General features: G+C 36.5%; 1 protein-coding gene across 1 annotated transcript; it reads right to left on the bottom strand.

Annotated features, from left to right (window-relative positions):
- Positions 1-7,101: 7,101 nt before the first annotated feature.
- LOC145221548 (adhesion G-protein coupled receptor G6-like) lies at positions 7,102-9,601 on the bottom strand. Its single transcript, XM_080088038.1, is given in 7 exon segments — positions 7,102-7,132; positions 7,393-7,486; positions 7,489-7,650; positions 7,729-8,199; positions 8,337-8,562; positions 8,621-9,345; positions 9,469-9,601. Coding segments are annotated over 7 exon segments (1,842 nt in total).
- Positions 9,602-23,266: the final 13,665 nt, after the last annotated feature.

Genomic DNA, 23,266 nt, shown 5'->3' with positions numbered 1-23,266 from the left:
CTCATCCTCTTCGAGTTCAGCATCACATGTGTTGTTTTCAGGACTATCACGAAGTTGATGAGGAGGACGAGACCAAGAGGAGCGACCACCGTTGTAAAGAAGACCGAAGTACCTGGAGCCAACCAGCATCTGTCGTACTTGAGAATCGAAATAAACTCGTTACATTGCTCATACATTGGTTGGTTTTTCATGTAGATACCAAGGGATAATCCCGCAGCCATAGATATTCCCACTATAAAAGCGGGAACGATCCAGCCATACACCAAAAAGGTTTTTAGACGTTTTGATGATTCCTGAGTTCGGAACTCAACTGGAAACGAAGTCGCCATGAAAAGTCGAATTCCTTCCAACAGGAACCACATTCCTGAACCAAGCATTGTGTTAAATACTACAGGGTTATCACAAAATAGCTGCTTTGTCGAGTTTTTTTCAGTCGACATTTACGCGTAGCGCCATTGACAAATTTTTAATGCCTAAAATGACCTAGTTTTCTACTCACCAGAAGACAGCAACAGATATTGATTGGCTGCTGTGTGCACCACGCAAGTAACCTCATTTAAGACAGCAAGATCATGTGATATGTCGATGACGTGGAAAAGCAGAAGAACCAGTGACAAACTGATTTGAACCGGAACTCGATCTCCGCTGTGTTTTGACTTGTAGAGGATTATTATGGTGGCGACCAGAAAAATGATGGATGCTGATTCAGTGGTGTAAGATGTAATCTGAAAACAAACATTGTATTCTTGTTATTGTCTGTTTGTTAAACTAGTCGGTTGAATGTTTACCTTGACGCTCTTCGGTATTTTGGTGGATTGAACCGCCAGTAGAACGGTGAATAGGGTGAGATGGTTGCACTTGCAAGTGACGTTGCCTGTTACTGTATCAGTGATTGTTTCGCAACCACGATTTGAATACTTCTTTTCAACTCTATTGAAGAAGAGACAGATTGGTTCCAGTTTGTTGATCATAAGGTTTGGCTCGTGTTTCCTTTGGGCTATGATTTCTGTGCAGAAAATCTTTGGCGACGTTGGGGGTCCAATGAAAGTTATATTTCCCGGCAGTTGATCGGTTACTTGATCGGTAGATGATCGTTTGCGGCGTGAGCTCAGGAAGCTATCTGCGTTCCAACCAACTATGGTGATGTAAGTTGTGTTCAGCGTAGCTATGTACTGCGTTGTGGCGAGAGAACCGGATTCGGTGGTTTGGGTCTGTGCAGTTGCTGTCGTGTTTATCTTGAAGACAAACACTGCAACTACGAGTCGTCTTGCCCCGTTTGTTTGCAAAGTGAAGTCGATGTGAGTTGATCCAAGTTGTAGGCTTGAATTGTATTCAGTTTTATTTGGTTTACTAGTTCGATGCATAATTGGGAGTTGACATGATTTTCCTCGGTTTTATTTCCAGGTATAATTTTTCTTGCTCTGTTCTGCAGTAAACTTTCAATTGAAGTCTTCTGCACTTGCAGGATTCAAGTTTGTTGCTTTTTGGTTCAACATAGGAATGTCTTAAAAACAGTGTTGTTTAAATGCTGGTTAAAAAACAAACTTCAAAACGTGGGTTTAAGATTAACCACTTCCTGTAGTATGGACATTTTGTGAGAATAATCGTGGTTAAAAATTGTAATACAACGATAAGAATTTTCAGCAAGAAGATCCAAGCCAAAATTTGAATGTTAAACATCAAAACATTTCTGCAGTTTCTATTGTTATTGTGAGGTAAAAGGCCACAGAAGGGACGCAACTTGGTGCCGTAAAAAAGGTGCGACGCGAAGTTATAACAAAGGCAATTGGGCGGTGACAAAACGCATGCAGATTGAAAAGTTTTGGGTCATTATTTAAAACTCGTTTGTTATATCAAATCTTTAAGAAATCCCACGCGGTAATGCCCGGTTGTGCGATGCTTTTGTTGTTGATGTTATGATTTAGATTTGCCTGTTAAAATAGTTGTTATCACTAGAATTGTTGGTGATTGTACACTGTAGGCCTGTTGCTAATTTAGTCGAGTAAATAATTTTTGCCTATATTTACATGATTATATGAGATGGAAAGTTTGTGACACAATTTTATTACATCTTTTTTATTTATGTTTGACGGCAGGTATGGTTCCCTTTGATGTTGTAATTGTAATTTTACCTGATGCCTCGCTTGTTGTCAATGGAATTGTTGTTGGAGTCTGTATTTCCATTGTTGTTGTTTTTTGTCGGTTTTCGGTTGTATCTGCAAAAGTTGTAAATTTAAAAATAATGTTTAAAAAAACTTAAATTAGTAAAATCACATGAGTAATAAAAAAAAATGCAAACAAAACTTACTGCAATAGTGGGAAAGATTAAGACACTGTGTTGGTGCTGAGTTTAGGTATGCATGTATGATGTTTTCATCAACTCCATATTCTGAAAAACCTGAGCACATTATAATGTTTAGCAATTGTCAGTGGATAGAATTTTCTCATATGTTTTTCCTTTTGAAAAAGTGCAAACGATAGGTAGTTAATTCTGCTGGTAATTTGTCACATTAACTTACATGCTTCATAGTGTTTGCTAGAAATCTCGACTTCTTGTTGAACTGCGAAACATGTATTATAATATACAACTTATGTGCACTTTATGTTTTCAATAAATATTATTCACACATGCACACAATTTTATGCGTACCCAAGTATATGTATAACATTTCATATCCTATCACAAAATTTTTGCCAGCTGTTACACTACAGTTAATACAGTTAATCCCTTGTAGTGAAACACACTCGGTATGGTCAAATATAGTTTACATTGGATAAATTTGTGCTAGCTTAAAATCTGACCGACAAATTACCCTCAAATTTCAAAAATAATTACCCAATGATTTTTTTTCGCATTATAAAAGCTTGTTTAATGTTAAACAAACCTGCTGGAGGTTTATTGTTGAATTGGATTTTCACTTCCACTCTGAATGCTGGGTCGAATGCAGTAAGTATTTCTGTCATACAACACATCGCCCCGACACATCTGGATTCTACGTCAAAACAAGGTTTGCTGTTGCATCATAAAATGCATCAAAACCACAACAACTAATTTAAACATGCACTGATGATGACAACAGAGATTGTCGAAACGTCTGAACGATGTATTCTATATACACCACTACCTTGGCAGTAATGTTTGTGATTAAACTAATTTTAGGTTGCTGTTGGAGAAATAACTGCCTATTTGATGTGTTGAGCCGGCGGATACTGGCATCTTCCCCTGCGAAGAAACGCAATTTGTAGTCGCAATATGTAAATCATTTTTCTCTTACAAGTTGCAAAATGTAGATGATGACGTTATAAACAATAAAGACTAGTTGCTAGACCGTTCTGCTCAATCTGTGCATCAAGGTAGAAATTATTTCTGCTTTTCAGGCCCCATTAGATATCACATATAAAAGATAAACCTATTTATTTACATCAGTATTGCATGAAAAAAATAATACACCTTCCGGCATGTGATTAAATAAGCATTTGAGGTCCCACCGTCATAGTGAAAAGGTTGTGCACCCCTGCACCACACCAATTTTATTGTATCGTATACATAATTTTTAAATACATGGCAGACGTATTCCACATATAATCTAAAAATATGTTTAGGCACCTCTTTAACCGAAATTGTGTACTTACACGATCCTCCAATCCCATCGAAGACGGGTAGTGTTACTTGGTAAGGTGCAAACACTGGAAATAATACCGTTACGAAAAAAAGTAATCAGTAATTCTTAACTTGATCATTTCAAGAATTTTAAATTTGGTTTCGTACACTTCTCCTATGTTTGGTATAACTGACCACTACAAGTCTTAATGAATAAATATATTCAACACCGCCTAATTAAATTGAGTTTCCTAAACATTACCTTACCAGCAAGCGATCAAGACGATTTTGTCTTATCTTAGGTTTAAAAGAGTATTGTGAGTAGTTTAAACACGACCTGATTGAAAGATAAGGAAAAACGGGGAAGTTACAATGCAAAACCTGCTGCTAAAAAATTATTGATCAGATTAACATTCAAAACTTTTTTATGTCGATGCAAAAAAAGAAACCACCACATACGTTGAATGTTGTCAGATACGTTAGTCTAGTGTTACATTTTTGATGTAAAACTCACCACATGTGTTGTTTTCATTGGAATAATACTGACAACGAAACACTGTGCAGTTTCGCGGACCGACATCTGAAAAAAAAAACGTTAAATAGAAGTTACAATGTCGGTCCAGATCACTACAAGCTGAATTGGGCGATCTTTGCAGTCTGTCAATTGTCATCACACTGCATAAAGTTTATGCATAAAGTGTATCGACAATGTCATGGACATGGAGATTTCAGTTGTAAATTTTATTAACCGTCGAATTTTTACAATGTATTGATCGCACTTTAATTTGCTTTGAAATTGTTTCCAATACCTATCAATTGTAAGGCATGTAACATTTATAACTAAATCACCCAAAAAATACCCATTTTTAAAACAAAGTTTAATCAATAAAAATAGGTAGACGTTCATTTAACAACTTAACTTATATAAAACTTTTGCAATTAACATTTACTGACCGCAATATTCAGTTGGATATTGTTGATCAGTTTCATGAAGCAACAAGACGACGAACATCAGCAGTTCGACAAAACGAGCTTTCTTGTGGGACAGCTCCATAATAAACCAAAATCGCATGCGCTCTACTAAACCTCTGCTACTGCAAGCAAGACCTAAACTAATCTTATTTGATGCAGCAAAAAGCTTTGTTGCAAAATCGATTGTGGTCGGTTTGAAACAAATGGCAAGCTACCATTCGTTCATCGCTGTATATTTGCTGCATGTCACCTTTATAGATAGCGTTCATATATTTACACTTCCGTTTCATCGTGAATTACTGCAAGCTAAGTGACGTGTGTCTATTATGCATTTTCTGCGTATTAAGTAGCACAAAATTTCGAAGGCACATTTTGATTATAGTCAGTGGTGGGATTCAAATTTTTTGTCAGCCGGTTTTATCACACAAGTCTTTTTTTCAGCCACTTCTGTTACAAAATGTCCATTGACTCTAACTAGTAATGCTAACCGGTTCGCTGGTCTCATAAAATTCCGTAAAACGATTCTATAGAACCCGTGCAAACCGGCTAATCTCACCACTAATTATAGTGCATCCGACATTAACCGAAATGTTTTTTTATTTTGTTTTTTCTTGTTTTGGTCTGTAAGAAAACAGTTTTGACACAACAATATTAAAACTTCTTCATGCCGGAAATACGTGCATCACAATACCATTTTGAACACAAAAAACATACCAAGGTTTTAAACCCTACCAAATAAAACCTGTGTTATCGCATGTGATTGTGTTTCATTATGTGTTTTCTCTCTTGTGCGAATACCTAATCGCTTTTATCTGTATTATGCTTTTCTGATCCTTCGGCAACCTTCGATTATTCTGCTCATATAAACAAAATGAATATTTATACTGTTTCATAAAAAACAGGTAAAAAGCATAATTCCTTTGTTAAATTAACAGCTAAAACAAAATGAGTAGGATTGTAATATGCGCTATTAATGTGTTTCCAAACATGCGTTTCATTTGTGGTTCGTTTTCAATTTTATGGGTTTTTTCATGCACAATGATTACTAAAGATGAAATAACTTGTAAAATACTATTTGGCGACATTTAGTATCCACAACAGACTTATGTATGTGACACCTGAATGTTGTCATTTGTTGACCGCGTGCGTCACCTGGTGTCAGTTTGTAAATTATAATATTTGCCACTATTGGTGCTGTAATACTAACGCTAATATATATCTTTTCCATATGCTACTTAGAGACGGCAAACACATGACTTTTTTCATCCAATTTAGTGCTTTGTGCTAAAAATCGATGCACAGGTTAATGGTTGCGTTCACAGTATTTGAACAAAAGTTTCACTTGCTTCTAAACCAGCGTTTTTAATTATCTTATCCTTACGTAATTCTTAAAAAATTCATGTCTTAAGGAACATCTGCACACAAAATACAGCATATAGCATATCTTTCTGTGTAAGAGCATATGGAGCCAATAAATGATAAGATAACCTATAAGGTCTGATCAGTGCAGCTGGTGACGAGAGATCGACCGTATTGGCTCTTGTAGCCATCCAACGGTACTCCAGTTTGATCGGTGTAACAGGTAAAATCCTATGCCTCGCCTAGTCTCTGCGATGCCACAATTGAGCATACACCACAAGAAACTGGCATATCTTTCGTTTCTACAAAGTCCGTTAATTATCACCGATACGATTGAAAACGAAACAGAAGGATGGTTGATAAACAATTTCCTTTGTTTGTAACATGTGATGGAATGATGGAGATTCGCAAGAACAACTAATCGTACAACTTATCACTTTTGTTCACGTAGAACCCTTATAGTTAACCCGCTGAAACCTTTTTGACCTTTAAAGGGACGATAGGAATAATGAACAACACAGCTCAATACCGACTGCGGACGTTCTACGGTCTGTATGAAGTTACTACCGATATTAACGCCTCAAAAATGTTTTGGTATTACAACAACAAGAGCTGGGATTGACAGGCAACAAAACAAATTTGAATCTCTTTACCCTGCTGTGAAACTAAAGCAAAGAGAATATTTTTATAATCACACACGTTTACTGTTACGTTGCATAAAATAAAATAATGCTTTTCTGTGACGGTACGAACGCGAAATACAAAACAAAAACATTCGTTATGGTATCAGTGCAAGGTAAAACACGATATGATAAACTCAGTGGACAGATAATTCCTGTGCCTTTGCCGACAAATTCCGTGATTTTACCGTTTACTGGCGTCGATAAGCATTCCCATAAGGGGAAGTTGTAAAGTAATGCTGTGACGTGCGATGATGCGGGAGAGGTTACGACGAAAAATCATTACAAACTACAACGTAACAGCACACAAGACTGAAAACCAAACACAAGTAAAGACATTGGAAAGATTTATACAATGTAATACCAACACTGAAAATATATTGCAAAGATTTTTTGGGTAAGTTGGAGTGTATCTTAAGATGTTGCTACATTTCTAACATCTTTAAAATTAGTGAAATTTATCCCCGTATTAACAGCAACAGACATGACTTAGATGAACAAATGTTCTGAGATAAGAGAGCTACAATAAAAATGCAAAATTTAAAGTAGCCAAGAACAAGTTGAAATGACACACAAAGCAAAGAAATCGAAAAAAAGTCCACGCTTAACTTTTCACACAGATCAAACGGTTTGAAAATGTAAATTGTAGCAAATTAATCAAAACATTTCCATATGCAGTATAATTTTCCATATGCAGTATAATGCACTGTTTTAATCAAGTGTTTTTGTTTTCTCAACCCGTCTCTGAAGCCGGGGATTTTGTCACGCCTAAAGACATACAACGCATCCGAACCGAATAACAATGTCAATGTTTTAATTCCAAACGAAAACGAATTGTTTGAACTTTCACCTCCATTCGCGTTTGCCTTGTTTATTGCTGCTTAAACCTAATATCAGTCTAACGCTTACACGGTAGAATTTCCTGCCTGATGTCGTCACCCATAACGCAGTACAGCAGAAACACGACGATTCCCTGCAATCCGTTCACCAAGCTGTGGATGTACATGAACACCTCGTTCGAAATCTCGTTCCCGACTCCTGCAAAACATTAGTTGTCAAATTGTAACCACCGTACAGTGCAAAGATGAAAGTTTACACGCACATGCAATATATCACCTGTGAAGAAAGCCAACACCCAAGTGCCACCGAGCATGAAAAAGAGACAGATGAAAGACTTTGCTGCTCTCAACGCATCTCCTGTCCCAGGATCTTCCCCTCTGTTCTGCATCCTCTTTGAGTGGAGCATCACATGTGTTGTCTTCAGCATGATCATGAAGTTGATGAGAAGGACGAGAGCAAGAGGAGCGACCACCGTTGTGTAGAAGACCAAAGTACCAGGAGCCAACCAGCATCTGTCATACTTGAGAATCGGGATAAATTTGTTACATTGCTCGTACAGCGGTTGGGGTTTCATAAAGAAACCGAGGGGAAACCCAACAGCCATGGACAAGCCCACTATCAAAGCGGGAAGAATCCATCCGATCAGCATGAAAATCTTGAGACGATTAGATGAATCCTGTGTTCGGAATTGGACTGGAAACGAAGTCGCCATGAAGAGTCGAATTCCTTCCACCAGGAACCACATTCCTAAAACAAGCATGGTGCTAAATGAACATATTTGTCACCTCATAACGGTTTTGGCAAGTTATGTTTTTGACGCAAGTTACGTATATAGCTTAATCATTGAAACGTTTGACGGAACACATGATCTAGGTTTTACTCACCTGAACACAGCAACAAATAGTGATTGAATACTGTCACCACCACGCAAGTAACTTCATTTAAGACAGCAAGATCATGTGATATGTTGACAGTGTGGAAAAGTAGGAGAGCCAGTGACAAACTGATTTGAACCGGAACTCGATCTCCGCTGTGTTTCGACTTGAAGAGAATTATTACGGAGGCGACCAGAAACATGATAGATGCTGATTCCGTGGTGTAAGATGTAATCTAAAAAACAAATTTTCTTCTCTTTTTTGTCCGTTAAATTAAACGAATGAAAAATTACCTTAACTCCCTTTGGGATGGTGGTGGATTGTACAGTCAGTAGAACGGTGAAAAGTGTGAGATGGTTACACTTGCAAGTGACGTTGCCTGTTTCGTCATCAGTGATTGTTACGCAGCCTCGATTCGAATACTTCATTTCAACTCTATCGAAGAAGAGACAGATTGGTTCCAGTTTGTTGATCACCAGGTTCGACTCGAGTTTCTTTTTCGCAATAATCTCCTTGCAGAAAAACTCAGGCGACGTTGGGGGTCCAATGAAAGTTACGTTTCCTGCCAGTTGATCGTTTACATGATCGCTAGGTGATCGTTTGCTGCGTGAGCTCAGGAAGCTATCCGCGTCCCAACCAGCTATGGCGATATATGTTGTGTTCAAGGCAGCTATATACCGCGTTATGGCAAGGAAGCCAGATTGGACGGGTTGAGTTTGTGCAATTTCTGTTGTATTTATTCTAACGACAAACACTGCAACCAGGAGGCGTCTAACTCCATTGGTTCGTAAAGTAAAGCCGATGTGAGTTGATCCAAGTTGTAGGTTTGAATTGTATTCACTGTGATTGCTATGTTTGAGAAGTTCGATGCACAAATGTGCGTTGCTTTCGTTCTCCTCGATTTTATTTTCTGCTGTTATTTGTCTTGACACGTTCTGCAGTAAAACTTCGACTTTCTCCAAATCCTCTACACTGGCTGGGTTTAGTTTTAAAGCTTCTTGGTGTAGTTGGGGAAGATCTTGTAAAACAATTTAAAACCGTTCGCAATTACAAAACTTATTTGTTGGATTTACAAAAATGAATAAAATACGCTATCAAACGTTACCAATTTGTTGGTGATGAATGTACTACTAAATCTTACATTGGACAAACACCGGTAAAGGAGTGGACGGTTTTGTTGTTGTTTCTTTTGATATTGCGGTAGTCATATGCTGGGTTGTTGCGCTGGTTGTTTGTGGAGCTTGAGTTGAAGCTGCTATAAATGATTTTGCCATTATTTTTTGATTCTTTTTTTTTGTCTTGCGTCCGCTCTAATTGTTGACACTCAATTAACAAATTTAGCAACATAAATTTCAAGCTCACAGCAAACAGTATTTTCTAGTTATAGCAAGTAATAATGTAGTTTGACATAACATCTAAAGCCAAAAAATCTTTACAAAGTTGCCTAAAATCGTTTCAAGTGCACTCACAGCAGTACAGTGAAAGATCAAGACAGTCTGTTGCTCTAGTCGGTAAAAGTGATTGGGCGATACTTTCTTGTCCGGGAAAACCTGCATATAGATTTTTTATTTATTTTTGCTTTAGGACAAAATCATAATAGTGCGTCATTTTGTTTGATTTCGTAACATACTTTTCAAGAAGTTTTGTACAAATTAGATTTTGTGTCATTTTCTTTTTTCTCGTTTGGGATTTTATTTTGTGTTCGCAATTAGTTTTTGTCACAAGATATGAACTGGCTTATTCTTCCCCTTTGTTTTTCACTTCACAAAATTCAACTTACATTTCTCGTAATGCGCCATGTGGATTGTGTAATTCACACCTCCTATGAAGAAGAAATGTCACGGTTAGATTAACAATAAACCACGCACTGTTTTTACAAATTAAACCAATTGAAACAACTGGCATAAATTTATATTATGCCCGATTTAAAAATTTTGATTGATATTAACTAAATTGCTTTACAATTTGTAGATGTTTAACTGAGATTTGACATGTGGTCCTCACCAAGGATACCGCTTTATTTGTTTTGTTTTTAAGTTTTGCTTTTTTCGCATCCATGTTAGGGCTGTCAAGATTACTCTTAAAACTTCCCTGTCTTCCCTTAAATTTTTTTATTTTTGGTTAAATTTGTGCTATAAACACGGAAACTTTTTTGCGGCTTAAAATGTTTTGAGTAAATGTCTTACATGGGAGTTTGGGTGTTATTACTATTTTTTCGACTTTCTATAAGTTTTATAGTTTACCTAAAAAATTTTAATTAAAAGGCCTACTTGATAGGTTCCCGACTATGAATTGCAAAAGAAGTCGTACAGGAGATGTGATTCTGGTTAAGCAACAATCAGTACCTGTACATCCATAGTCTGTAAAACAAGTAACCTAATAAAATGAAGAAAAAATCGAAAAATTTTCTTACACTTGCGAACTTTAGTTTGGGAACCAGTTTTTAGAACATCAAAAACAATCAACTTGAAAATTTTCAACCTTAACCGCAACCAAAGTCAATTCGAAACATACTTGCTATTTGTTTTGTTACACTTTGGTTGTCTCCCCCTGAAAACGAAAATAATTTTAAACGATTTTTCCCCATAAACTATGTCTTGTCATGTGTTAAGTCATCTAAAACATGTAACTTACACGCTCCTCCACCTAGGTTATAAATGTTTTTCGATGCATCGTATGGTGCGAAGACTGTAAAAAAACATGTCAGTAACAAGTGATTGCAAAACTGTACAAAATTTATTGCCATTAGTCTAAAGAATGAACGCATGTTTGTTAAACCTAGGCTAATCCAAAGAAGCCTTGATAAACTTCGGACAAGTATAACTTGCGTCAGTAAGTGAAATCAAAGGAGCTGTTGCCAGAGAAGATTGAAGATATGTAAACGGCGCTAGGCAGGGCGCTACAGATGTTTTTTTTACAAAGTTACTGAATCTTACTTAGGGTTCCTAATGAAAATAATTGGTTCATAAAATTTCCACAAATACTTACAGCACGTGACGTTTTCCGGTTCATATATCCGGCACAGCACGATTGTGCAATTTAGTGGTCCGCGACCTGAAGAACAAGATAATCAGTTATATGTATATTTAATTTTGCGTCGTGGCACAGTCCCCCGAAATCCATTTAGATTTTTATTTCTGACCCTTCCTTTTCTATGGTTTGGTGATTGGCTAACACTGTTCATATTTCCGAGGTAACCGTTTCATAGCAACTGATTTTTTGAACCCTTTGATTCCAAACCAGCATTATCGATATTTTGAGCGTTTGTTTGATTGGTTTGTGTGCAAATATATAACAACCTGCAGGTATTAGAGCCTACTTATAGCTCATTCCCTGCAACCAAAGACTGTTATACGGATTCGCAAACTTCGTGCACCGTTGTAAGCACGTACAAATTAGAAAATCGAACACAAGCAATTAAAGTGACTTTTTTTCAAATAGAAACAGTTGCTATTAGTACATTTAAGTACCTGATGATGTGGCTAATGTTATTCCAAAAATATACTGTTTACTTACGGCAATGTTCCGTTGGATATTGTTGTACAGATAGGTGAAATAACATGCAGACGAAAACCAGAATCTTCATTTGTTCTGTAGAAATCGCAAAAAACCTTGCACCTCGCTGAAGCACAATAAATTTTATACCTCCCATTATAACAAAACTTAAAATTTCTTCTGTATTTGCTTCAAACCGGAAAATTTATATGAAATGATTTGGCACCGTTAAAAAATTATTAGTAGGCTAAACAAAAATCTTGTACTGCTTTACTTCCAGCTATCAACGATTTTTTGTAAACTATTAGGGTTTTTTGTTGCCATTATTTCTCTGACAATAAAGCTTAAATCGTTTTGCTGTAGCAGCAGCACCTGTGTTGTCTTATATTTCATGTAGGAAGGAACCCATTCATTTTTTCTTACTCACTACAAAACTAATGCATTAAAACTGGTTGGTGAATTTGATACTAAGCACGAGAAACGTGGGCATTACTTTACTTGTTTGGTCGTATGAATTAAAAGTTTTTACCGTATTTCGCGCTGCACATATGACAAAACAAATTAAAAGGCCACTGAAAGAATTACATTCGCTTTTGAAATTTGTAAAAAAATGCTTTTGATATCTACAACCGCTCTAAGTAAAGTAGTTACACCAATAGAATTGCGATAAGTTTACCTAAACCGGTTCTTAGGAACTAACTTGTGTTATACACATGTGTTAAAGTAATCTGGATTACAATTTATATCTGCATGTGGGCACCGTTTTGTTTAGGTTTTGAATCAACTGCGTCCCCGTGCAGATTTTATTTCGTTTGTTTTTAATAGGCCCATTTCGACGTATACTTAAACCTAAGTTTAGCAAGTGTAACTATTTTATCTAGTCGCAGCAATATATGCCTTGCTTAGACATAATTAAATATAGATGAATGAAACTCTTTTGCAATCTTTCGGGCAGCGGTTCAAATAACACACTGGTTTTTGGCATATTAGAGATACTGGAAGAAAGGCCACGTGTTGGTGTTATGGAGTTATAGAATGTGTTATACATACCAACTTAAATTCAAGTAATGTTGATTGCAAATGCTATTCCGTGTGATATACATTCAATGCTTTGATACTTTGCATACAGGTCTGACCCAATTGGGTATTTGCATTGAATACTAAAAGGCTAAAGTTAAAATACCTTTATACGTGAAAAACTTACGAAAAAACAATACACGAAACATCATGTTTTTAAATCGAAAAATAGTCTTAAACGTTTACAATTCTTAGGTTTGAACTCAAAAAACATTAACCTATAAACGTTTATCAAAACAACTGGAAGTTACAAACACAGCAGTTGTTACTTCTATTCAAATATACAAACATGCTTAGGAAACTGATCTGCGTATACTAAACGTAGTTGACTATATATAAGTGAAGCTAAGGTGGTATTTTCGTGTATGCATTGATAAACTTCAGACTACTATTATTTGTTTGAAAACGTTGGGTGGACTTTTGTTTAGTGTTAGTTAGTATTGGTGATAAACGTGCTTTACAAAGATGGACGAAGAATATTATTCAATATTTTTTACAGGCTTCTTTTGTGTAGTAAATTGGAGAACTTTAAACGTCAAGGAAAACATGAAATTGTTGCATTGTTGTAAGATTGTTGCAGTTCTGGGGATTTCCCTTCTCCAATTTTCCGGTAAGATTTTTATGGACACCCAAGTTGACTTGTATACTTTGGTTGCTTAAGAAACTAGCAATGAAGTAAATACAAAAATAAATGTGTACATAAGTACATAATTCAACAGTTTCATGAGTAACATCAAACGATTGTTTATTTGTTTTTTAGTTGCCAAACCATTTAAAAAACATGCGAAACTGACGAAAGAGATAAAAACTGAAGATGGATCAATGCTCGAAGTAAATTTACAGAATATAATCGGAGTGGAATTAAACTTCCCAAAAAGTAAGGAATGCTGCTTGCACAAATTAATGCAAACTTAACTCCTTTAAAGTAATGCAAATCGACGTCTTTTTGTAGTTTCTAATGCTTGCATGCGAATTAATTATACACCAACCCAAGTTAAAAACAAAACACCCTAAAAATACCAACGAAATTCAGATCAGGTCTACGATCACAAACACGAAGAACATCATGGCGATCATGACCATGAACAAAACCACCATCACCAAGAAGGCGAAAGACCAGACGGAATGGGTGGCAGACCAGACGGTGAAGACGTCTATGGACCAGAAGGTAATGAAATCTTCGGACCAGAGGGACCAGAAGGTAATGAAATCTTTGGACCAGAGGGCGAAGAAAGACCAGAGGGTGGAGAAGGACCACGAGGCAATAAAGGACCAGGAGGCAAAAAAGAACCAAACGGCAAAGAAGAACCAAAAGATAAAGAAGAACCAGAAGATAAAGAAGAACCAGAAGATAAAGAAGAACCAGAAGGTGAAGATTTCTTCCGACCCGAGGGGCCTGAAGGTCAAGAAATGTTTGGATCGGGCTTCGGTGGTGAGGACGAAGTCCTCAAAATGTTGATTGGAAACGGTAATGAGACCGACTGATGATCAGGGAAGAAAAAGTTAAACTTATGCAGAAAACCACAATTGTCTTAAACAGTAAAACTATAATCCTGAGTAATAAAAACCTGTGTGCTGTAATACCAAAATAACAAAAACACAACACGATTTGTGAACTTTTCAAAACGTCCGTCATAAGATATGCCATCAAAATTCCGTCCGTGAGACGTAGAAGTAAAATGTTTGTGAAGCTTTTGTAAATTATTTTGAAATTAACGTCATGAGGAATGAGAAACAAATTAAACCACAAAACCAATGGACGATAAAATCCTCGGTAAGACGGAGTCAGTCGGTTTATATAAAGAAATAGATATTTCGCCTATATGGCATCAGTAGTTCCTTGAATTTGAAATACAAATCGATATAAAAATGGGTGCTAAACACGCTATAAAAATTAAAGGCAGTAAAACAGAATACCAACAAAACAAGGGATTGCTGTTACTAACTACCAAAGCTACCCGAACCTACCGCAAAATCCAAACAAAACAAGCGCAACTCTGGACACCGAATCAGGGGAGAAAATATATATGTAACACGCCGTTACAGTTCGGTGCAGACCTGCAGTTGTCAGTTGTTGCAATGTTTGTAAACAGTATAAAAACCGGCCCTTAAAAATCAGACAGGTAAATCACATCTGTTCTTCACGAGAACCAACCACGACTATAGATACACATGCATTCACCTGTCACGTCAAGTGTCGCCGCTTACAAAACAAACACTACGGCGCCACAGAGTATGTGTGATGTAATAATTGCGTAACACATATATTTATTTAGGGTTTTAGTAACAGCAGTCTCTTGTTTTACTGTTATTCTGTTTTACTGCTTTTGTTTATTTTAGCGTGTCTGTTCTAGCACTCATTTCTGTATTGATTTGTATTTTGATTTCCAGGAACTGATGATGCCACATAGGCGAAATATATATTCCTTTATTTGCACCGACTGACTCGGTTTTACCATGGATTTTATCGTCTAATGGTTTTACTGTTTTATAGTTGAAAAGGAAACAGTAATCGTTAGTTTAACTTACAGTATGCGGTTGATGGATTTGATCTGTTACTAAAGTTATCGTTCTAATTAAACCACTAAACGTTTGAAAGCAATCATAATCAACCAGGAGTGCGACATCCAAATAAGTTATTCGAAATTTCACAAATTTCCCACAAATTTACCCAACATGACTTCGTTCAAATTTTATTACGAACTCTCACTCCACCTTCAACTCTCACGCTATCTGATTTTTTGATTTTGAATTATTTTACGACTGAAACTAATTACAGTTTCTTGCTTGATGGATTAAAGAAGAAAAAATAGTTAAAGTTTACGTGGGTTTTAATAAACCATAACACAGGTTTGCATCTTGGTTGCCATTTAATTATTATCGGCTTTCTCAAGCGATCCAAACTACTGCTGGCGCTGTGGTTCGGGTTGGTCTCCTTCAGCAAGAAGCTGCTGCAACTCATCAGGGATCATGTCCATCTGCGGCATCTCTTCCATATCAGGCATGTCTTCCTGCATGTCCGGTTTTGGTCCATCTTGCTCTTCTTCTGTTGTTGGAAAACAAACAAAACATCTCAAAACCCGATTTACTTCGTAGAGTTGCAATTATTGTATGGCACTTTACCAAAAGCAAAATTATTCACCCCAAATAAGGAGACAGTGTGGAAAATAAATTTAACAAAGCAGTGACAATTAGTAAGCTGTAAAAGTATTACTTTGGTCTTTTGCGCAAAAGCCTGATATAACATAATAGACAACAGGAGCTCACGTCATATTGTTTTGTAGCAAACTTTATCTTTTGGCTTTTTGCCTAAAAATAACTACAAGGAAATATAACGTTTTCAGTTGATTAAAAACATAATTATTGAATTGTTGCCTTCGTCTTGGTCGTAATAATAACGTCGTCGTCTGTAGTAGTAGTATCTTCGTCGTCTGTAGTAATAACGTCGACGCCTGGCGTAATAACGGCGTCGTCTGTACCACCAGGCCTCACTCACTGCTGTGGCCAAAAGAAGAAGACCCAGAATCAACAGAAGCTTGTTCATTTTCTATCGCACAAAATTGTAAGGTTAATTACTAACTAACTAAACAAATTGATGTTAAGATAAACATAAATTCATAACCGGGATCAGCCATAAAGCGTCTATGCAAATGCTTGGTGACCGGCTGATTCGGTATGGCGCCTTCAATGGGCCTGGCGTACCGTGATTTAAACAAATTGATGGTTACTATTTAAGCTTACCGAATTTTTGCAGTTAGAACTAAGATATGAAGCTTCAAGATGGGTTGCTTTTATATGCATTTGATTTCATTTCTTGTGGCGTTATTTTTACCATTTAACTCCGGTGAATTTTTGTTGCAATTTTAACTTGGGATTTTTTATGTTAAGATTCCCACTCCACAGCTGTGTGGAAAAAACAGAACGTGAGACTTTAACGTGCGGCTTTGCTAATATTGTTGATTCTGAAACATAATAGACACAGCGGGAACGTGCAGCATATGATGAAAAATCAACAGGAAACTATTAGAGTGGAAATTGAGGCAATTAGCCTGAGTCAATACGATACAACAGAAGTTCTCCGAAAATTCGTGGGATAAAAAACTATTTTGACAGTTTTGTGAAATGTTTCATGTCTTTTTAAATTAACGTTTCACCACACTTAAATTGTTCGTCACTGTACAACCATTTAGGGGTAGTAAAATTGCTTATAAAAATGAAGCAATTATTTTATTTTATTTTTCAATTGATTAAACTTCTACTCTCCAACGATTTTAGAGTGACGGGAATGCCAATAAAAGGTACTTGTATTCAAATAAGTTTGGACTTTCGGGACGTTTACGTAAATAACACGTTAAACGTATAGTTGTGAGTCCGAATCCCGCTTCACATTAACATTTGGTATTGTATTTTGTTGTTTTAATCGTTTAAAGCAGTTATTTTATGTTTTTGCAATTGTTGTTCACAGTTATTCAAATCGTTGTGTTTGTCATTTAGTTGCACAAACAATACTGATAAACTCTAGTTTAGTTGTGCATTGATTGTGGGTGAAATTGTCGCCCATACTGCAAAAAATAATCAGTTTCGTGTTTGTCGTAAGATGCAATAAGTCATCTACACGTCCTATGTTCAAATGTTATTGAAGTAATGCGTACCATTAGCTACTATAAGGCTAATGTAAGTTTTCATATGGATACCAATTGGATAGCTTTGAATAACGGGAAAAAAACTTAATTGAACGTTACCATAAGGCGGCTTTAAGACGGAAGCGTATTGGCCAATTTCCATTGCAACTACTTCCTCAATATGGGCCCTGTAACAGTTGGTGGAGTTTCAATTACGTGGAAGTACGGTTTGTAATTAAACGATGCATAAAGTTTTGATTACAAAACTGTCAATCAAATCGAGAGCAATTAACATCTGGAAACTTTAATTTTAAAGGAGAACCGGAGGCCACAACTTTTAAAGGATATCCACATTTTAGAGCAGTATCTGCATTGAGGTGTGCACAAAAACCAAAATGTTTAGTAAATAATCTTTGAACTACGTTTCATAAGCTATTAGACGTATGTTGAGTTTTATAAGCTTCATGCGTACAACGCTTTGTAAAAGCTTGTTTAACCCAGACTGCAGAGAACGGCAACCCTTTCGTACTGCGGGCAGTCTTTGGAACTGAAGTATTCTCGCGGAGCGGCCTTTAAAAAACAACAAACATTTGGGGATACATTGGCAAAATGTTTTTTAAGCATTTAACACGAAAAAATATACGGCGCAGTAACGACCTCCTCGCGGTCCGGCGGTTGCCGACCACTGACCCAGAGCACGTTTGTACAGATCAGTGTGTGGCTTATTTTTTACAATTTGATTTCGACTTACTGACCTTTTATGAAGAATTTTTGTAACGGGGTGTTTAATGACGAAACTCCCGGATACGAATTTCGTTCAGGTTTTAATATTTGTACAAAATTCAAATGCTTCAGACCATTCATATAAAAAATTAATGGAATTGTGCCGCCCCTGACTTCTTATCATAATTAGTAGGGGTGTCTAACAGAAACATTTTTCGCCAACTTGATATATCATTATCTGGTAATGTGTTTAAGATTAAAATTGAGTCAGCTTCTCATAGGCCAGCGTTTGCCAAGTTGCAGTGACCCCACGGATAAAATAGGCTCTAAATTCAAATTGACAGTATGTAATCTCAACAATACAGTGGCCCATGAGTTTTGTGTCTTGTACAACATCAATACCAAATCATCAAAACACATCCACCGCGACACTCCTGTGTACCTTTTTGTGTATTCTATTGTTTTATTGTACATGGGAACTCTAACACCAGGCTTGACTGGAAATTCCAAGGCAAAATGGAAATAAAGTTCACACGTACTGGGTGAAACAAAAACTAAAAATGAAATTAAACTGGTACTCTTGGGTCTCATCAAATGCAGTTCAATTCGCCTGAAGACTAATACATTCAGTCTAAAATCTTTCGGAGAAAGCAATTACAAATTTCCACCGCCAATCAACAGAAAAAAAAAGCAATGGGAATCCCAAAACAAAGATATATAAATGTGACACAAACTTTGTTGGCCAGCACAGTCAAGGCTTTATTGTTTCTGCATCTCTAACTGAGTTTTAAACTTGTTGTTTTTGTGCAGAATATGAATAAGCTTCTCCTTGTTCTTGTACTTCTTCTTGTGGCCGGTACGGTCAGCGAGGCCTGGTGGTGGGCCAGACGGCGAAGGTATTACGCCAGAAGACGCCGTTATTATGCAAGGAGACGACGATATTATGCAAGACGACGTCGCTACTACTATGACGAGCAAGATGGTATGTAATGGTTCAATAAGAAGCATATTAATTAGAGAACAACCGACAGGATGGCTACACTAGCCAATACGGCCGATCTCTTTTCAAAGTCTACACTGATGAGACCGAAACAGTGAGCCTGGTCTGCAGCTTGTCATTTATTGAATTGATGCTTTTTACAATCGACATGTTGTAGAGACAAACGATATAAAACTTTCAAAACCCTAAATTTTATAGAGAGTTTTGGCTTTTTGGTTTCTGTCTGATAAGTAAAGAGTATCAAATTAAAAAAATGGCTGTTTATTTAATCCCGTCTTCAACAAGCAGGCAGAGTAAAACTTAACGTACCAATCATTATGGCCATATGGACACTTTTTTAAGGTTTTATACTCTAAAATCACTGTATCAGTTTCTTAACTTTTAGTGTTTAAACCTCAAAAACAATGTAAAACGTTTCCGCTTAATGCATTTTGGCCATTGACGCATCTTTGTGATTTTCTGTAAGATTTACTCATAAATTTCATTCCAGATGAAAACGCGGAAGATGGCCCCAGACCCGACGCTGAAGAAATGCCAGAGATGGCTATGATCCCAGATGAGCTTCAACAACTTCTTGCTGAAGGAGACCAGCAACCCGAACCTCAGCGTCAGCAGTAGCTTTGATAAGCTATCGAAAAACCAAATGAAATAAATTGATAACCCAGATGCAAAACATGTGTTGTTGTTTTTATACATATGAAAGACAAAACTTAACAAAGAGCAACGTTATACCGTAGTGACTACTTTTGCACATTGAAAAGTTTAAACCGGGGTTAGACAAACACTTTATTGCAAAGGTTTGAATACTAGTGTTAATTTCAAAGGTATTGGACAGTGTTTTTGGTAGTTAGTGGAGAATAATGCATTTTTCCATTGCTGTCTGCTAAACTGATCTCCTTCCCCCACTTAAGCTTATGTAAAATATTGCAACATCGGCTTTCCACTAATGGCAATCGCAATCATTCTAAATTTATGCACTACTGCTTTTTGGTAAATTTAGCGTTAAGGATACAATCAAGTCTTGCAGCGTTTAAGGATATTTTCAAAATCTTTACTCTTTTGTTCAGTGTCAATAAACTGTGATGGTGTTTGGATAAAATTAAACAAATAATGCAGAAATAAACGTCAACACAATGGTATCGTTTTGGTTTACACTTATATTGAGTCTACGACTCGTGGTGCCGAAGAATTTTGCGATAACATTGCCATAGAATGACAACAATTCATTATTGGGGTCAGCTATGCAATATTCATTTAAACCAGCGGTTCCCAACATTTCTGGTGCCGTGACCCCTTGATAACATTTACCAAGTTGCAGTGATCCCAAGAAAATAATTACTTGGCTATATATGGACATTGACTGTATTTTTTCTCAACAACGAAGTGGTCCTTATCAGTACGTTATATTGGGGCTAGTGGACCATGGCTTAAACGAGTTGGGAACCACTGCCTTAGGTGGCCCCAGCAAATGTTTAGGCGACCCCAGTTGAGTCGCGAACCACATGTTGGGAACCGCTGATTTACACCCAATACATATGGATATTATTCGTGTTATAATTCGATTTACGTACCTCAGATAAAGTTTCACGAAACTACAATGATTGACAAATCAAGATAAATCAAAAGAAAACTAAAAAATATTAAAGTGCTATTACGTTTTTGCAGGCAAACCTTCAATCTTAGCCAGTAAAGTCAAGTACGAAAGAAAGTAGTTCGTATGTTTCGAACGTAACCCTAATAAGTGAAACTACCATCATCGCAAATATGAAAGCGTATGCGTAAATCAATTCCAGGTGGGCAGATAAGCAAGGTTGTAGAATATAGGGCATAAAATATTTCCCTCTAGCACATCATGGTGGGTTTATTTTCCTTATAACAGATAGTATTTAATTGTGAATACAAGGTGTATTTGATTGTAAATAATATATCAAATCCACCTACAAAGGTAGTTAATGTGACATAAAGTCAAATGTTTGGTTTATCGTGTAATAATCCACTAGGAAGCAGAGAAAGCCTGAAAAAATCAATCCGTTAAAAAAATAACCAAACACTAAGAAAGAAAAGTTACAACAGGAAAACTGAGAAAGAAACAATTTACTAAAAATAACCCACTAGGAAGAATCACAGTACGCCAGGCCAATTAAAGGCGCCACTAGGAAGAAAATAGTATTTAACATTGCGACCAAAATGCTTTGACTTTTAGCTGCTTGCTCTGCATCCTGCCGCAAATCAACTTTCTAATTGCGTCCGGAATTGTGCTTTTTTCCCAGAATTCTTTTTGAAAAATTGTCCTTTCACTCGGTTAATTTTAGGAATTTATAGAGTATTTCCTGCAATAAAGTTTCATTTTTTGCTAAGTTAATAAAACCTACCAAAAAGTAAGAACTTCAGTTGAGATAATTCTGACAATTAAATCGACGTGGTTATGGATGTTTGCCTAAAATGTACATAAAAGTGAGTCAGCAACAAACATCCACAGTTTGTAAATAACTTAACAAAGGTAAGCGACTTGTGATTCTGCTGATGGTATGTATTAGTTTGTGATTAACTCATGGTTTTGTGCTGCAGAAAATGAACAAGATTCTTCTTATTGTTGGACTTCTTCTTGTGGCCGGCACGGTCAGCGAGGCCTGGTGGTGGGGCCGACGTAGATATTACAGCAGAAGACGTTACTACGCCAGACGACGACGTTATTACGACCAAGGTACCACGTTAATTGTGAAACTGTCGGATTTTGGTCAGAATCACTGATAAGCGCATGTGACTTATGTTGCCCTAAAAATGTTTGTTTGCTGTTTAAAGTTAGTAATTCTTTAAAAAGAGTATGGTGACAAAATCAACCAATTCCTGTTAAAAACATAAACAAAAGTTGCGTGAATTAAGAGGGCGTTTTAGCAGTACATGGCTTTTTTATACCTTTCCAAAAAGAGATTTGCAGACAGGATTACAACTTTTGCTTTCGATTTTTTTGTTTAATGCTTTGGACTTAATCGCATTTGAATCGTTTGCCAAATAAGATAGGGTTCCAAAATTAGAAGTAAGGCTTCTATATCTGTGGTCGTTGTTCACTTTTGTTTTTTACCCAGCTGTCATTCACCCATTTTGTTGAACCCGCTTGCGTGGCCTTAAGGGACTGTTCCCACCTCAATGGGCCGTTTTTCTTTCAGACAGAGATGCTTGGTCTGCTTTATGCATTTCACCTTTGCAATAACGCATTACCATAGTGCCGCCATATTTATTTCAGCCATGTTTTATGTGTTTAGTGCAACATGTCAAAGTGTTTATCTTCTTTACTTTGTTTATCTTGTTGATGCTAACAAAACGTAATATAGTTGTTTAGCTAAAATATCTTCATGTAATGTTTTTACATACATTGACACAAAAACTTGATTTAAAATTGTTGTGTTGCAGCTGTGAAGGCAGATCAACCAAAACCTGGAATGATTCCCGATGAACTGCAACAACTTCTTGCAGAAGAAGATAAAGCACTATACTAACTTCACGTTGAGTGTCGTTGAAAACCGAAATAAAATATTAACCAAGATATTTGCTTTATTGTTTCTGTCTTGACATATGCAGAAAAGTACAGTATTCAGGGGGCTGAAAAACTTACGGGGCTGAAAAGTTCCACGTTTAAAACTAAACAAAAAAGCAGTCCACTAAATCGGTGGTCCTCAACCGAGAGGGAAACCCTTCCAAGGGAGGAATTTTAAAACTTTAGTTGAGGAATTTGCTTTAATTTATACATGTGATTTATAAAGATTTATAAAGACACCATAGCTTTATGAGAATATAACCAGTAAAGTTGATAAAGACCCAATTTGAAACGATCTTTGTATAGTTTAGCATCTATTATTGTAGTCCATTGGGGAGGAATGAAATTGTTTTGATTGCTAAGTGAGGAATTCGAGGATAAACTTGGGAACCATTGCACTAAATAAACAATCAAGTGACAAAAAATATTATTCAACATTGCAATAAGAAATTTACTACAGCAGCCTACTTAGTATCCGTAAAATTAC

The sequence above is a fragment of the Phallusia mammillata genome, chromosome 1 (genome assembly GCF_965637545.1).
Source record: "Phallusia mammillata chromosome 1, kaPhaMamm4.hap1.1, whole genome shotgun sequence".
Classification (NCBI taxonomy): Eukaryota; Metazoa; Chordata; class Ascidiacea; order Phlebobranchia; family Ascidiidae; genus Phallusia; species Phallusia mammillata.
The sequence above is the reverse complement of the archived record's forward strand: the minus strand, read 5'-3'. Positions and strand labels throughout refer to the sequence as shown.